Genomic DNA, 17,627 nt, shown 5'->3' with positions numbered 1-17,627 from the left:
TACAGCTTATGATGATTTCTCCAGGGATATAAACAACTTCCATCACACTCCTATCAACAATCCCAGTGAAACTCCTTGGGTCACACAAAGACAATAAATAGAGGGGCTAGTTGAAAAGAGGATTAATGGGAGTGGGGAAGAAACAAGAGAAGACAACAAGGGTGAGGATATTTGAAATACATTGTGTACATATTCAAAACTATAATGAAATCCATTTATATTTAATTAGTATATGCTAATGAATCATTTCTAAATTGTCTACCCAAGTTACTGGGGCTCCTTCATTGAGAAGGACTGGGAATGTCTCTTTTTCCACTCATATTTTTTCTGCTTTCAGGCCTTCTCACCTGTAGCTGTTACATAACAGGAGGACACTTCCCCCCTTCATGCTATGGCTTGACTTTCTCTTTCTTCTCTAGCTACCAGGACAACATCTAGAAACCTGTCAGGGGAACATATTCCACCTCCCAGTGATCATTAGCTACACAAACCCAGCTCTTTTCGTTCTTAGGGTTGTTCTATCAATACTATAGGAATCAAGTTTTCAGCATCAAATCTATGACCAAGTCAACTCTTTCCGTCCACTGAGAAACATAGTGATCCTAGCTCAAGAGACACCCTGAGCCAAGTGATGTAGTGGTGTACGTGTGCAGGCATGCTAGGGGAGGGAAGTGAGGGGTTTCATTACTATTGTCTGAATTACTTTTTTATTCTTTGAGATTATAAAATTATATCATTTCCCCTTCCCTTTTCTCTCTCCAGCTCTCCCATATAGTCTTGTTTGCATTTTGCTTATCATACAATGTATACTTTGTGTTTTAAGTGATCACTAAAGTACAAAGGTGGTAGTTATTTTCTTGTTATCTAACTTACCATTTTAACTGGCCCCAGAGCAATGTATAGAGAAAGATGCAAAGACGAACGCACTTTCATTTCAATACGAATGATTTTAGAGAACATACAGACAAACCACGATGCTCTTACCCCTGAACATGGAAACGTTAGTTGTATGGCCCCGGAAAATTCCAAAGAAAATGCATGTGAAGCTACAAATGATCAACGACTCTCCTCTGATAATGTCCGTGTACATCTTAGAAATGCCTGGGGAGGAGAACAAGAAAGAGAGTTTAGTGTGGTGCAGTGGTGCTCCTGCATAGAGAACAGGGAAGAGCGAGTACATGCTGGGGGAAACACAGAAAGCAGGCGGTCATAACTGGCATGCGCCCGTGAAACAATCACAAGCAACACTCTTCATTTTCGTGCTAAGCCTTCTGGCTCTTCAGCTGCAAAGGAACACAACAGAAGCAACCCTTGTATCACCCTGTCGTGGTTTTGTTTCTGTTGCTGTGATAAAAAACATCCTGACAAGCTCACCAAGGCCAGCTGGACTGGAACTGATGGAGCATGTGAGCAAACCAGACTCTCTGAACGTGGCGGACAATGAGGGCTGACTGAGAAGCCAAGGACAATGGCACTGGGTTTTGATCCTACTGCATGTACTGGCTCCGTGGGAGCCTAGTCTGTTTGGATGCTCACCTTCCTAGACCTGGATGGAGGGGGGAGGACCTTGGACTTCCCACAGAGCAGGGAACCCTGACTGCTCTTTGGACTGGAGAGGGGGGGAGGGGAGAGAGGAGGAGGGAAATGGGAGAAGGGGAGGAGGTGGAAATTTTTAATAATAATAATAATAAAATAATAATAAAAAGAAAAATATCCTGACAAAAAGCAACTTATAGGACAAAAGGTTTATTCTAGTTCATAGCTCCAGGTTATAGTCCATCATGGCAGGGAAGTCAAGACATCGGGAATTTAGAACACCCAGTCACATCACACACACTATCAAAACCAATGCATGCACACTTCCTCGTACTCAGCCACCTCTCTATACTAATGTATGGAGTACTTATGTACACTTGCACAGTCCAATATCCCCTGCCTAGGAAATGGTAGCACCCTCAGTGACCTGGTTTTTGCTATATCGATTAATTCGTAATCAAGACAATCACACACACACACATGCCTACAGACCAACTTTATTAGACAATTCCACATTGATACTCTCTTCCCAGGTGACTCCAGAGTGTGAAAGTTGGCAAGTAAAGCTGACCTTTAGATGCCCACTGCCTCTGATATTTTCTCATTTCCTTTTACTTTATGCTTGCATATGCATGTGTCTGGTTGCCTATACGTATTCACACCTGTGCACATGGACACACATGTGAGAAGCCTGAGGTTGATGATAACCATCTGCCTCAATGACTGTCCCCTCATATTTAGAGGCAAGGTCTCTCACTGATCCCAGAGCTCTCTGTTCCAGCTAGTCTGGCATGCCAGCTTGTTCCAGGGATTCATAGTCTCTGTTCTCCCCACACTGGGATTATAGGGAAACCACTGTGTCTGCCTGGCTCTAAAAGAGAGAGAGAGAGAGAGAGAGAGAGAGAGAGAGAGAGAGAGAGAGAGAGAAGAAAAAGAAGAAAGGAAGGAAGAAAGTTGTAAACTATAACCTAGCAATAACATATACATGGTTGTTTGCATATGAATGTTCAATATTATTCACAACAGTTTCGTGTTAATCAGCTAACGGGTGCAGAAATGCCGGGGGGTACACCCCTCTAGCTGGACATTATTCCTCCACAGAAAGGAATGCTAATCCAATCACAGCACAGTGAACCCTGGGAACCTTATAAGTGAAAGATGTCAGACACGAAAGCCGTGTACAACAGCCTGGCCTGTCTGTGGTCTTACTCTGTTGCTTCAGTCCTTTGAGGTCAGCCGTGGTCCCAAAACAGAAAATAAAAAATTGCAGAAATAAACAACGCATAAGTTTTTAAGAAATTAATTACAATATATTGTGATAATTCTACTGGTTAGTTATTACGCATTGCTGTTACCTTAATGAGGCTAACTTATCCAGTAAGTCTTATCATAGATGCGAATAACCGTATATCTAGGACTCCATCCTATCCGTAGTTTCAGACAAGCGCTGAGGGTCTTGGGACAGACCACGAGCAATGAAGGCCCACTACACTGCATGGTTTGATTTAAACCATGTTCAGAGCAGACAAACCCTCAGGCAAAAAAAGTACATTAGTAGTTGCCAGGGGCTTGGGTAGGTCAGATTCCACGTCCAAACTTCCACCTGATACAATTCTATTTCTTCCTGGAGGCTTCTTTTCACATTTTATATGGTACAAGTTAGTGAATGAGAAATCCATTCAGCCTCCACGTATTTGAGAAAGCCTCTATTTCATCTTTACTTTAAGATACCGAGTCTAACCCGACAGTAGTTTTCTTCTAAGGCTCTAAAAAATGTTGCTGTGCTGTCTTTGGGTTGCACCCTGTGTTTCTGAGGAGGTTTCTCTCTCTGACTGATGTTCAGGGAAATCAAATCATTGATTTTCAAGGATTTTATTTTGATTTCCCATGGAATGATTTTGTTTTTCTTGGACTTGGGAAAATTTTTTGGAGATATTTGAACCTTTGAGTTTTCACCAAATGAAGAGGTTTTTTTTTAATTTATTATTCATACAAACATATGTCCCTTCTCTGCCACCTTTGGGGAGTCATATATTGGGTCGCCGGTGTTTGTCCCACAGCATATCAAAGCTTGGTTTTTCCCAGTCTGTTTTCACAGTCCTTCTGGATTGTCCCCATTGCTGTGTCTTCAAGTTCATTGGCCCTTTCTTTGCAGAGTCTGTGTCTCTAGAAGTTTTGATTGAGTCTTTTGTATTGCCCATGTCCAGTGGTATACCAATAAAACAGATCTCCAAAACTAAACTGGACCAAACTGGGCTGGAGATATAGCTAAGGGGTAGAGTTATTGTCTAACATACAATAGGGCCTTGGTTTCTAGGCCCTCTTTTTTAAAAACAGACGAAGGGAAAGCCTGACTTGTCGTGTTTGTCATGTGTAAACACGCATTGATTTAAAGCTCCTGCCCTGGTCTGGTTTCTCTTGCTGTGATAAACACCACAACCACCAGCAACTAGGGTAGGAAAGGGCTCACTTGGCTTCCATCATTGAGGGAAGTCGGGGCATGAACTCAAACAGGGCAGGAACCCAGAAGCAGGAACCGAGACAGAGGCTGTGGAGAAGTGCTACTTGCTGCTTGATCCCCCTGGCTTGCTCACTTGCCTTCCTTCATTGTTTTTTAATTATNATATATATAGTTTGCTTTCCTATACACCCATGTATTTTAAAAGCAGCTGATAGGCTACACTCAGGAGGCAGAGGCAGGTGGATCTCTGAGTTCAAAGCCAGCCTGGTTTATATAGTGACCTTTGGGTAAGCCAATGCTACATAGTAAAACCCTGTCTCAAGAAAGAAGATAAATAAAAGCAACTACTTAATATAAACCATTGAATTAAAAACCCAAACTGATCACAATAAGTGACATATTATCATCATCATGATTACAGAGACAACTGGACCTGTTAATGTTCTTTTACCTTGGGGTTTTGAAACAACAATAATTTAAAATATGTAGCTGGCCAATATTTAAAGAGATCTGCAATAAAAAAATTACCCTGAAAAAAAATATGTAGCTGAGTTGCTATCGCCATCATCATCATTATTGTTATTCCTAAAGTAGCATATCTATTTTTTTAAGAGGAATCTGTTTTCCAGTTTTCATTCTGGATGTGAAGTAATGGAATGCTTCCACGTGACCTCGGAATGACAGGGTAAATACCAGCTTACTCAGAAACTGTGACTGGATTAATATTTAGGTTTGTCTCCAGGGACTGTCTTATCTGCATTGCCTTTAAATCAGTCATCTGTCCTTGAGAAAATAAAGCACTAATCCCTACTCTGAAGAATACACCAGAGTCCAAAAGAAACAATGTATCCTCACTTCTGCCAGGTGAGAAAACCGAACCTGATATGGGGGAATAACAAGGTATCCTCACATCTGTGAAGCGAGAGAAAGGAACCGACGTACCAATCGTTTTTAGCGAGTTGACGGAATGGAGAGGGTCTATTATGCACAGCGTGATGGTGAAGAGTAAACAGCACTGCAGATCCCACGAGTCTTCGTTGAATTTCAGAACCACATACGCAATGGTGACAAATGCTATCCCAAAGCTAATCACTCCCGTCAGCAAAACCTGTGAACCAGTTCATCACACAGCGTCACATCTACCCAAATATAACAAGACTACATTTACCCGCAATGAAAAACCATATCCTGGGGTACAGATATTTGTTACTTTATTATTTTTAATAATGTAAAATTTTATTTATTCTTTGCATGCATACGATGTATTTTGGTCATATTCACCATTATATTCTTTTTAACTTCTTTTTTCTTCCTTCCTTCCTTTTTTTTTTTTAATGTTATGTGTCCTACCTATTTGTATATCAGTAGCATGTGTACAACCTGCCTGCCTGGTGCCCAGGGAGGCCAGAAAAGGGCATCAGATCCCTTGGAAATGATGTTACAGATGGTTGTGAGCTGCCATGCCGGTGCTGGGAACCAAACACAAGTCCTCTGGAAGACAGTCAGTGTCTTAACTACTGAGCCATGTTCCTAGCCATTACTTTATTATTTTAATTGGCATAGAATTGTATAGAGTTTGGGGGGCCCAAAGGTATACCCAGAGGACTCTAAATCAATACATCCCAGATTCACACCCTGTAGACATGGTTACATGCCCTTAAGCCTAACAGGCAGAATGTAAATTCAAGGCCAGCCTGCTCTACATAGCAAGTTCCAGCCCAGCCAAGGCTAAATAACTAAAAAGAGAATGAATGTACCCCCCCCAAAAAAAAGCATTTAAAAGTTAGAATTGAATAATAATGAAACACGAAACATCAAAACATGAGATTGGGTAAAAGGGGAAAAATAAACATTGAATATGCAAAATACCATTAAAATGCCACAAATCAACTAATTTTAATTCAATATGCTAGAAAGAACAGAATTAAACTAAAATGGGGAAAATGTTCTCGGAAAACACAAATAAAATCGTGAAAGGAGTGTAATTACAGAAAAGGAGAAATAATAAATACAGTCCCAGCAATTAAAAGAAGATACCGTCATGATGAAACCAGGTTAGGACCAGCACCCAGACCCAAATATTTCCAGACCCTCTTGTGATTTCTGAGCTTCTGTTGGCTTGTGGGCAAATCTGACTTGTTGTTTACTCAGATCCCAATGTAGCAGTCCCTCAGCAAACACTAATTCCACCACCACCACCACCCTCCCCCCACACACACACAGCCTGCCCCTCAACTCTTTTAAATTAGTGGTTCTACAGAGCACTAATTTAAAGTGTTTTCTTACCTGCCATAACACGTTCTTGACTATATAAAAGTCCACGTCCAAAGCAGCCACAAATACAATTAAAGGTAAAAAATAACAATAAAGTGAAAAACTTGGTGTTTTTAGAAGAGGGTAGACAATTTGGTGCACCTAAAGGAACAAATGCATGAAAAAATTAGTCTGTTGCTTGTGGTGGTTTTAAAATGTGCCCCTCCGCCCCACCACCACCCCCCCACCGTCACCCCCACCGTCACCCCCCCCCAAAAGATTCGTGTTTTGAGGACTTTGTTCCAGCAGGTGGCGCTATTGAGAGGTGTTTGGCTCATGAGGATGCTAATTACATCCTTGGGCTTTTAGGATTTGGACGCTGCATGAAAGTCACATTGGGGGAGGGGGAGGGAAAGAGGAGGCGGCGGTGGGGAAGAGACAGAAATCTTAAATAAATAAATAAATAAATAAATAAATAAATAAATAAATAAATGAAAATGAGTGGAATTAGGTGCTTGTTGTGAGATCCCCAGAGAATTAATAAAAATATGTTTTAAAAAAATCCACAGCAATCATGACAGGTATTACAAGTGGCTGTTTACTGTCCCTGAACTGTGTAAGAAGTGGGCTTAGAAGGACAGTGATTCAAACAAGAATAAGGAAGGGGCTGATGGCAGTGCCAGATTCAGCTCATCTCAGTTTTACTCAGTCAAGCTCTAGTAAAGTAATGTCTTGATTTAAAAAAAGAAAAAATAGGAACTAGCCTATGAGGAATAGGAAAAGAGGCTTATGGAATGTGCAATGCAGGTGAATAATGACATGATGCAGAGTATTTTATATAATTGTGAAAATATCATAATGAAGCCCATTGTCTTGTATAGGTGCTAGTAAAACAATTTTTAAATCTACATAATCCAACAAATTAAAGTGGTGTTTTTCTAATGTCTGCCACCTTCACTTAAGAGCACTCCTTGGTGGCAGCATTTAATAATTCTCAATAACAGTTTAAAGGCTGAGAAGAACAATAGTTTTTAAAATCAATAAGAGTAGGGGCTAGAGATGGCTCACCAGTTAAGAGCACTGGCTGCTCTTCCAGAGGACCTGGCTTCAATTCTCAGTACCCACATGACAGCTCACCACTGCCTGTAATTCTAGTTCCAAGAGACCCAACCCCCTCTTCTGGCATCCACAGGAACAAGTAAGGCAAGTAATATACATACATACGTGTAGGCAAGACACCCCCACATATAAAACTATAAAATAAAATAAATAGGTGTCTTGGCAAAAAAAAAAAAAGAAAGAAAGAAAGTCACAGCCGGGCGGTCGTGGTGCACGCCTTTAATCCCTTGGGAGGCAGAGGCAGGCGGATCTCTGTGAGTTCTGTAGCCTGGTCTACAGAGCTAGTTCCAGGACAGGCTCCAAAACCACAGAGAAACCCTGTCTCGAAAAACCAAAAAAAAAAAAAATAAGAAAGAAAGAAAGAAAGAAAGAAAGAAAGAAAGAAAGAAAGAAAGAAAGAAAGAAAGAAAGAAAGGAAGGAAGGAAGAAAGTCACAGGTGTGGCATTCTAGGGTGTATACTGTCCTGACTCCGGCCTTTTTAGCTCTTTCTGCCATGATGATGATCCATCTTCCCACATACCATAGCCATGGAGCCAAACAACAAACCACTGAAAATCATGAAACCATGAGCCGAAAACCATTTTCCTCCTTCTGGAAAATTGTTGGTTCATTTGTTTGTTTGTTTTATTTTTATGTATATGAATGTTTTTGCTACATTTGTGTACATACATACAGTGGCCCAGGAGGCCAGGGTTGGGTGTCAAATTCCCTAAAACTAAAATTATAGAGGGTTATGAGCTGTTATGCGTGTGTGCTGGGAACCAAACCCAGATCCTCTGCAAGAGTAACAAGTGCTCTTAACCACTGAGTCATCTCGCCAGCCCTTCCTTTTCCACTCTTTCCTGAAATATGTTACATGAACATGACTTAAAACCTAAAAGTGGTACTTCCAAAAATGATATTATATCCCTTACCATTGATGTTACCTGAGATAATCCAATGAAATTCCAAGAAAAAATATTAAGCTATTAGATATTTATTTTAATATATCTATTATATGTTCTCACACGGATATTTGTGGCTTTGCAGTTATCTGCTTGGAATTGAAAAAAAAAAAACATTCCAGTTAGTCAGCAGAGAAATCTGATGTTTAGATGGTGGTAAAATCAGTTATATAAGGCATGGATGATGGAAGGTGCACATAAGTAATAAAAAAAAAAAAACACAACAGTTGTGGGAGTGCTGTAAATGTTCCAATCTAACAACTGCATTGTCTAATTTCTCTGTGCCTCCATCCGTAGAGCAGCTGGAGAGTTTACTGCCATCGAGTTCCTGCAAGAATGAATGAATTAAACTCAAGGATTCATGAGTTGAGTATAGAACACTTAAAAATGGGTACAGCACACGGTAGGCACTCAAATGGTGTTGGCTCGTGGGAGCAGAGGAACTTCAGGAGGGTGACAGGCTTCTGCAGACCTAGAGAAAGGTGCTGCAGGTGTTATTTCCATCCCAAAAGATAAAACATTGAATGGAGACAACCTGTTAATGTACATTGCATCGCTGTTAAGGCCAGGCACTAATAAGTTTTAAGAAATGGAGGAATATTTTCTTGTGACTATATTGTGTATAATGCGTGCTTCATATCTGATCTGAGAGGAAGGGGCAATCATGCTTTATCATGAAATAACTGCTGCAGGGGCTGGCAGGATGGCTTAATGGTTAAGAGCACTTGCTGCTCTTGCTAAGGACCAGGTGGAGTTCCCAACACCCACACGGTGGATACAACTGTCTGGCATGCATGAAGCCCTGGGTTTGAGTCCCAGGACTGCAGAAGAGGAAAAACTTACACATTTGGAGTGGGTCTTGTTTGAGGTGCTTGACCTGAAACTTAGTATAACTTAGTAGGTGTACAGTACCTCGACAAAATGGTAAGCCAGTTGCCCTGTCACAAATCCTGACACAGAGAGAACCATCAAGGCAAAGACCTCGGAATTCTTTAAAATCATCTTTGAAAACCCTAAAAAATAAAAATACAAGTTATAATTTCAAAATGGTAATTATCCTATTTGATCATTATGCATTGTATGCCTATGTCAAGTTGTACTGTAACCTATAACTATATATATATTGCATGTCAATTAAAAATAAACCTTATTGAAAGAGAAAAATGATTATTTATATTTTCAACATGATGTAATTAGCTGTTAGTCTAGTTATTTAATTTTCAACTTCTGAGTCATAGTGTGTATGAATAGTTAATAATTATTACAAATGCTATTTGGGTTTAGGAAATTCTCACTCTCTGCGCACACACTTGTTGAACCGGTTCTCGCCCTCCACCTTATGTGGGTTCTGGGGATTGAACTCAGGTAGACAGGCTTGTGTGGGAAGTGCTTTTAACCTCTGAAATCACCTGGATGACCCACAAATACAATTTGTTAAGTGTAAGATACACATAATTAGGCATCCCTCACAGAATAATATGGAAAATATTGAGGTTTCACAAGCCTTACACTTGCTTGTGCAGAAACGTGTTAGGGTCGCTCTGTAGGCATCTTACCAATGGGTTTGTTGGTGACAATTAATCAAAAGGCTGGACTTAGTATCCATATACTTCATTTTATGCTAACAAGCATTCATCCTGTGCTTAAAATACATATACTGGAAGACAGAGATACGTGAAACTGACTGTGGCACAAGGAACACCTTCTTCACAGGACAAGTCATGAGACACTTGTCACTGTCTTGCTGCCTGTAAGCCTATTCTGTCTGTTCTTTCCCCTAGAGACAGAAGACAGACTATAATCCTATGCATCTGTGCATAAAGCAAGACCCACTGACAGTTCAGCTTCTTGCATCCTGCCTCCCAGCTTGAAGTTGAACCAAATCAGTAAATAATTATTGAATACTTCTTATGCTTAAGTTCAGGTAGAGCGATGGTATTACCGCTGTTTCTGCAATGCCCTTGATGCTAGCCACCTAACCGTTACATCCTCAGAGTGTATCTAGGGTCAGCAAAGCTCACGGTCACCAGGCCATTGTGGGTACCAAAGGAAACAAAGTCCTTAGATATTATATTAAAATCTCTAGACAAAGCAATTCACTCCCTAATAAACACTAAAATGAAGATGCTCTTTGTACATATTTGTCTCATTATTTGGTCCTAGATGATCCTTCTGACTCCAGAAAAGGTTTTGGAGCAGGTGGTGTTTTTCCTAAGTAAATATTCTTTTACAGAGACCTAGAAACTTTCATCACAGGAGTTAACTGTGGAATAAGGCACCTGTGTTATTGAGTAGGCTACTTCATCTGGTATTCATGTAGGAATACTATTCGCTATACCTGCTGGATGCTTAATCAATATTTAGGAGGCCTTTGTTTACAAACTCTCTCCAATTTTCTTCTAGGCAGGAAAAGTGGGTGGAGTAAAGAAAAATCCCATCAAAAGCCAAAATAGGGGCTGGAGGGATTGCTCAGTGGTTAAGAATACTTGCTGATCTTCCAGAGGACCCAGGTTCGGTTCCCAGCACTAGCATCCTTGGCAACTCACAAACAGCCATAACTACATAGTTTTAGGGACTCTACTGCTCTCTTCTGGCCTCTGTAGGCACGGCATGCACATGGTACATAGACGTGTGTGCAGGCAAAACGTTCCTACACCTATAATAAAATGAGATGCTTTTTTTAAAGCCATAATATGATATCAACTATGCAAATTGTGTCCTCTTTGTCTGTTTGCCAACCGGTCTCCCCTCATTTCAGATGTTTTATCGGGGTCAGCCTGGTCATGCAGGCAGCATCGGGATCTCCTTCCTCCTTATTAGTAGAGAATCCTGGCAATATCTTTATGTCAACACTCAACACATTGCCTCTTGGTTATTTGTATGCCTGTCTCCCCCATGAGAAAGTTCCGTAATGTCAAGGACTGCCTCGGTCTCTTTAATGCACCACCCCCTTCCCGTGTCCAGCTAGTGTTACTGAATAAAGGGCTATACACAAGTGCTCCTTAGAAACTGAATGAAGCTGGCCTGACAGTCTCCACCATCAGCTTAAGGTTTCCTTGGCTGCTCTTGTAACGTAGCTGTGACCTCCTGCTATGGTGAGAAAAGTCTCTAATGACAGAGGAGTCCCGCATGACGACTTACCTCCCAAAACAATAATGGCACTTATGATAATTGTAAAATGCTTCTGGACCACAAAGTAATCGGCTGGCCTCCCACAGAGCAGGTCGGGCTTGTTGTCATCTTTTGCTGCCCAGAAAGAAAAACTGTTGTTTGGCATTGCTTTTCCAGAAGTAAATTGCACTTATGGCAGACGACCCTGCTGTAAAATGGGGGGAAAAAAGAGGGGGAAGAGGCATGAGTCCTACTGGGGTTCAGTTTATTCACGTTCCACATACTGAGGGGGTAGCACACTCAGAAATGAGCACATTTATGTCCTCACTCGCCTTCATGCTCCAGGGATATTTACGGGGAACTAGCAGCAGCGTTTGTGTTCCTGCATCGTCATGCTACCTACACATGGGAAGGAGTGGATCGGGACTGGACTGGACTCTTTTTGTGGTGACTTGATCATGTGCTTGCTTGGAGCTGTAAGTCTCTCAAAGGCCAAGACTGAGTCTTTGACTTTCATTAAGGCCGTAAACATGGTTCGCAGCACAAGACAGGTTCACCATAAACACTGGCGAGTGAACTCTCTGAGGGGGAAGGAGCAAGGACAAACCCAAGCTCCTCGTTCTCGGTGAGTACAAGCCACTCTGGAATGCCACTTGGCTACTTCAGCTTCAAAACGTATTGCTCCTCTCTCAGCAAATGAGAGGCAATGTAAGTGGCATCTCATCAGCTAAAGTTGGGAGGGAAGACAAGGATAAACGATATTTTTAAAAAAAAACTGAAAAGACGGAGGTTGAGGTTTGATTGTGTGAAGTCTGACTGAGGTAGAAAAGGCAGCTCTTGCTCCAGGCCATGAAGCCTGACCACAGGCAGGTGGCTTGTCATATCAACAACCGGCAGGATACCGTTCCTAATGGCCCCCACTGAATTGGTGTCCTGTGTAAGACATAGCCTGCATAAATGACCTGACAGTCCTGAGAAGGACTTGGCTTCGTCTGTTTTCCCTTATAGCTAGCCTTAATCTAAGAGCCCCTGAAGATTCCTGAAGTTGTCTCAAGAATAGCCCCATTTTATACTCATTTGCTATCACTCACAAGGATTCTAAAGTAAAGAAGGAAATGGTCACTACATCTTTAAGTTACTCCCAACCCTCAAGCAGCTCGTTGGGTCCTTCTCCTCAAGCCCTCATCCCCATGTGAATGACCTTAAAATCAAGTTCTTTCCCAGAGGTGTGTTCTTCCAAGCCTAAAATGGCTCAGAGTTGACATCAAACGGTAGCCTTTCAAAATCCCAAAGAACAGGGCTCAGTTCTGCTCAGCTCTGCCTCTGTTTGCCAGGGCCAGTACCACCAACTGATACCAAAGCCAAAGCTGTTTCCATGCTGCCCTCCCATTGGTTTCTTGCCAACCTGCTTTTGTTCTGATTGGCTGCACTCATGATTCCCACCTCCAATCCCAAAGGAGTTATTGAGTTGCAGAGAAGCATGCATTTAATGGCCACACTGTAGTCTACACCAACAACTGTTTTTAACTGATTTCCTTTGCCTGACATAACAGAAGAAAGGGTCAAAGATAGCCACATAGACAGAACCTCTGGGGTTTTAAAAACACACGTGATGTTTTTCTTATGCTAATTCTTTCCAGTTCAGCCCTGATCCCCTTCAACACTACTGCCTTCTCGCTCATTTCTGAAATTAGCTCTTAGCTGGCATACAAAATAATGGGGTTCATTGTAACATCTTAGTACACATGTATATTGCTCACATTTGTGCCTCTCACTATCCTCCCACATCCCTACTCCCCACTTTCTGCCTTCATGTTGTATCCATCTTACCCACCCATCACCCTTCTGGTCCCTTTAGACTTCTTCCCCTACCCAGACCCCGATTCGTTCTTATTTACCATTTTCCTTTTCTTCCTCTTCTGTTTACGAACGTCCTCATTTTTCTCCATTCAACTCATCACTGAATTTCAGTTCTTCACTTGAAGGGACAATGTCACCCACTAAATCGCTACAAACAAACACTGTTAAATATTTCTTGGGTGAACGCTAATCATCAACTTGCAGTTTGCTGCCATGGAGGAGTTACACTGTGTGCAGGGAACTCTTTTTCTTCCTGCTCCTTACTAATCAAGGTTGCTGTGTGTGCTCCAAGGGGAGCATCACACAGGAAGCTGGCTGAATCCGTCCGTCATCTGCATCACTTCTGTGGTGAAGAAGCTCTGAAGGATGTCTCGATTCTTAGAGACTGAATTTCAGTCAGAAGTTCTATATCTGCCCCCGAATTATAACTAATACATCCACACCACCCTAAAATGATCTCTGCAACTTTCTTTGTATCGATGTGTGTTTTTCTTAAGCTGCGGGACCATTTCCCTCACCTGATGCTCACCTCACCAGGCTAGCCCTCACTTCCACTTTCACTTTCCATTGCTGGTTCTCACTTGGCTCTGGGGCTGCACTGCCTCGGGTCATTTTAAACAATGCCCTTCCCTGCTGGGTTTAGCTCCCATTTCCCTGTTGTGATTCCCCTGCCCCAAAGCTCTCTTGGTTCTCCCAAACCTTGTAACTACAACTCTTGTAGTTTTAAGTTTCAAGACTCAGGTTCTCCAAGTCCACATACCTCAAGAAACTTGGACAAAATTTATATTGAACTCTGGCTTAGACATGGTTCTGAAAGTCAGACAGCACCTAAGTAAGCTGCAGGGATGACGGAGCTACTCTTCATTATAACCACCCTCGTGAAGAACCTTTGCAAAAGCAATAATAAATTTATATTTTTCACTTGGAAAGCAGTGTCCAGGCAGATCTCCAAGTTCGAGGTCAGCCTGGTCTACAGAACAAGTTCCAGGACAGCCAGGGATACACAGAGAAACCCTGTCTCAAAATAATAAATACATTTTCTATTTCACCATTCTGAGCAAAGCCAGCAGAAGCAGGTGTTGATAGCCCTGGAGAGCCCAGAGGCTGAAGCGTGTTTTCCCCTCGTGTCTTCTGACAACAGACTCTGCTGTGTGACTGAGGCAGGCCTGGAATACAGATGTGTCACTCATAGTTTTCCATCTGCCAATAAGTTGATTTGGTCAGGGGTGGACATGGGACTGCAGAAAAGTGGGTCAGACAGGTCCTTGTGCTGGCATATGCCACTGCTGAGAAAGGGAATGGACGTGGCAGTTCCATCACCATCTGGGAAGAGCCGTGGTGACCATCCCAGGACACTCAAGGGAAAAGCGCCCAATTATCTGAGAACCCCGAGGTACCATCTGAGGTGTTTCTGATTTCTTAACAGATGCCCCTGTAGTTCTGCCCTGGGTTTTATCTTTTCCCAGAAATCACTTCTTGGGTTAATAACTTTTGTCACCTAGAAAGGCTGGAAAATGAAGAGTAACTTCGATTTCAAACCCAGTAGCTACTGGCACATTTATTTACTTGAAAGTTGGTGCGTTCCTTTCTTCAGCTCAGAGCCTTCCCCTCACACTTTAGAAAAGGCGAGGTGGCACTGGGACCAAGTTGGGACATATTCACTGAATCTTTGGGCCATTATTTAACATCATTAAAAAAAAATAAAAAACCTTCCTGTGGCCTCATAACAAGAGCCTTTTTCTCTAGCCTGCAGGGACATGCCCCTTTCTCATTAGCCCCCTCTAGTGGCCTCACAGAGGATCTGAAGGCTTCTGATCGGGCTGTACTTCAGTCCTGGAGGCTGTCACATGCTCCCCGCTAGACTTTTGCAGCTTCCCCCCACCATCCACTTTCAAAACCAAAGCCACAAATTCTAGGCTTTGTTATGTCACCTGACATTTCTGAGTTTCAACGTGTGTGTTATATTTTACTGTGTAACCAATAAATACAAAACTGGATGACTTAAAACGAAACATTTATTTGTCTCAGAAGTCCGTGATTCTGGGAGGAATCAGCAGAGAAGGTTGCCTCCACTCCATACAGCATCCAATAGTGGCTTGATTGGAGAATCCACTTTCAAGATGACTTCACCCCTAGTCAGGCAGGCTGGCAGCAGCGGTTAGATGGATGGAGAGGAGTCAGAGCTGCAAGCTTGAGAACCTTTGAGAGACCTTTCCTTGTTGGTCTCCTCACTGGCCGGTTTCTAAGGTTACTGGTATCTTAAGAGATTGAGGCAGAAGCCACATCACCTCTTATGACATAGCGTTGGAAAAGACACAGAATCACTTTCAACTATAGTCACGGGCTCCCCAGATTCAAGACAGCTCAGAGATTCCTATTTCCACACTAGGAATGACAGGACCACACAGCGAGAGGAGTATGTGAAATGGGAGACTAGGCGATCTTGGACAGTATAATCCGCTGCATATTAGACAAATACTGGGTAACCGTCAGCCTTTTACAACATGGGGTTTTCTGCTAAAATAAATCAGTCGGCCTCCACTGGTTGAGTGCAGTAGTTGTCAAAGATTAGATGCTACAACCGTACTGGTGTATGCTAAAGTTTTATCATCTGTGGTAAAATGAGAAAAGTAAATCTCACATAAAGTCCTATGTATCATCTAAGCCTAAGTGTGGCTTAGAATGAAGATAACAGCAACAAAGAAGGACACGTGGCCTCTTCCCAATGACGCCAGTGCCGGTGTGCACAGAGTGTCCTGGAAAGTACACATTAAAAGGGCCCAAAACAGATCTCCTTCTGCCAGCAGTGAATGCTCAGGGTGTCTCGCAGATAGATTAGCATCAGTGCTTCTGCTGAATGGGAAATGCTCACAGAGCGAAAAGATCTCAAAAGTGAGATTTGGGGACACATTTACACTAAGATGGTCTCAATGCCGTGACCAAGAGAACATGGCCTGGCGAGTGTTACTAAATGGCTTCCTTGTTTTCTTTCTCCTATTTTTTTTTTTTTTTTGCTGTTAAAACATCTTTTGTTACATCTTTTGATAAGGGACAGAACTTGCTATTTTAATAATGTTATATTAATATCCTACCTTTATATTTTTACATTTTTTATGATCAACGAAACATCAACCTAAAGAACTACCATCTAGAACTGATTGCAGCACTGAATCCGCCTTTGACTACCTTTCGAATACTGTGGAGGCATTCCTGAATGGTTAACAGGAGCTTTTAAAAACATGACTACCCTATGCAAGTTCAGAAGACACCATGCAGCTAATGAAATAACATCAAACTCACAGCGTAAGTGCATTGAAATCTATCAATCTAGCTATAAGTCAGTGCAACAATAGGTAATAACTGATATCGTCTCTCGCAAAACAGAAGTTATAGATCCACAGATATAAACAAGTGTTCAGAGCCCCACATCAAAGGAATCTCTAAAATAAGATCCAAGAACCTCTTGGAAATCACTAGGCCATGACAATCAAGATGACAGTTCAAGAAATACAAAGCTGAGGGAAGGTGGACATAGACCGCAATGTTCGATGTGGATATGGCTTGTCTGTTGGGGGGGTGGTATTGCAATAGGGCACCGACACAGCATAAGATAAGTTGCTATCATTTCTATAATGCAATCAGGCTCTATAAATGAATGGAGATGTAATGAGTTCTAGGAATACTAGGTAATGTCAGGTACGGGGAGTAAGGTGAGTCAATTCAACTTTTAGTTAATGACTTACTATTTTACAAGCTCTTTAGGTATGACAAAGAGCAAAAAAAAACAGTCTTTCAAAAAGATCATTGCTCATCCACATGGCGAGACAAGCATGTTAATAGTTACACTGAGCACAGAATGAGGCTCTGGCAACAGAAGTGCCCCTTAAAGAAGGAAGGAAGGGTTAGATCTCTAAAATACAGGAGAGCGGGACAGTCATGGGGTGAAGAAAAACAGTTGTCCCACCAAGAATCAGAATTCAATTCTGAGAGTTTCTGACAGCGAGGGCCTAGAAGAAGAGACGCTAGAGGGGAGTTAGAAAAGTCGATTATAAGAAAGTTGGGGTGTTGGTATAAAGGTGCCAATGCAAGGGATTGTAAAAATACAGTGTTAGCAAGTGTATCAAAGGCTATAAAATGTTTGAGGACAAAGATTGCAAGACAAAAGAGGGAGAGAGAGGTTATTCTAGTAGATGGTAAAAATGTTTCTTTCTTCCCTGGGAATAAAGGTGGCTTACGGGTCTCCCTTCCTACTCACCAGGAACACAGGCCTGGAAAAGCACTGCTGCCTTCGTGATCAAGGCTCAGAAAAGGTGGCTTAGAATGAAAATATCAGCAACAAAGA

General features: G+C 42.0%; 1 protein-coding gene across 1 annotated transcript in view; it reads right to left on the bottom strand.

The window, feature by feature from the left end:
* The window catches only part of Slc9c2 (solute carrier family 9 member C2 (putative)), a 66,663-nt gene extending 52,882 nt beyond the window's left edge, over positions 1-13,781 (bottom strand). The window contains exons 1-6 of the mRNA XM_050130658.1: positions 13,324-13,781; positions 11,456-11,633; positions 9,227-9,327; positions 6,284-6,412; positions 4,940-5,105; positions 985-1,101 (exon numbers count right to left, since the gene is read on the bottom strand). Of these exons, the coding sequence (XP_049986615.1) occupies positions 985-1,101; positions 4,940-5,105; positions 6,284-6,412; positions 9,227-9,327; positions 11,456-11,591 (649 nt within the window). The 5' untranslated portion in view covers positions 11,592-11,633; positions 13,324-13,781. The remainder of the gene's footprint in view (positions 1-984; positions 1,102-4,939; positions 5,106-6,283; positions 6,413-9,226; positions 9,328-11,455; positions 11,634-13,323) is intronic.
* Positions 13,782-17,627: the final 3,846 nt, after the last annotated feature.

The sequence above is a fragment of the Alexandromys fortis genome, unplaced genomic scaffold (genome assembly GCF_014885135.2).
Source record: "Alexandromys fortis isolate MF-2015 unplaced genomic scaffold, M_Fortis_MF-2015_v1.1 scaffold_346, whole genome shotgun sequence".
Lineage (NCBI taxonomy): Eukaryota > Metazoa > Chordata > Mammalia > Rodentia > Cricetidae > Alexandromys > Alexandromys fortis.
The sequence above is the reverse complement of the archived record's forward strand: the minus strand, read 5'-3'. Positions and strand labels throughout refer to the sequence as shown.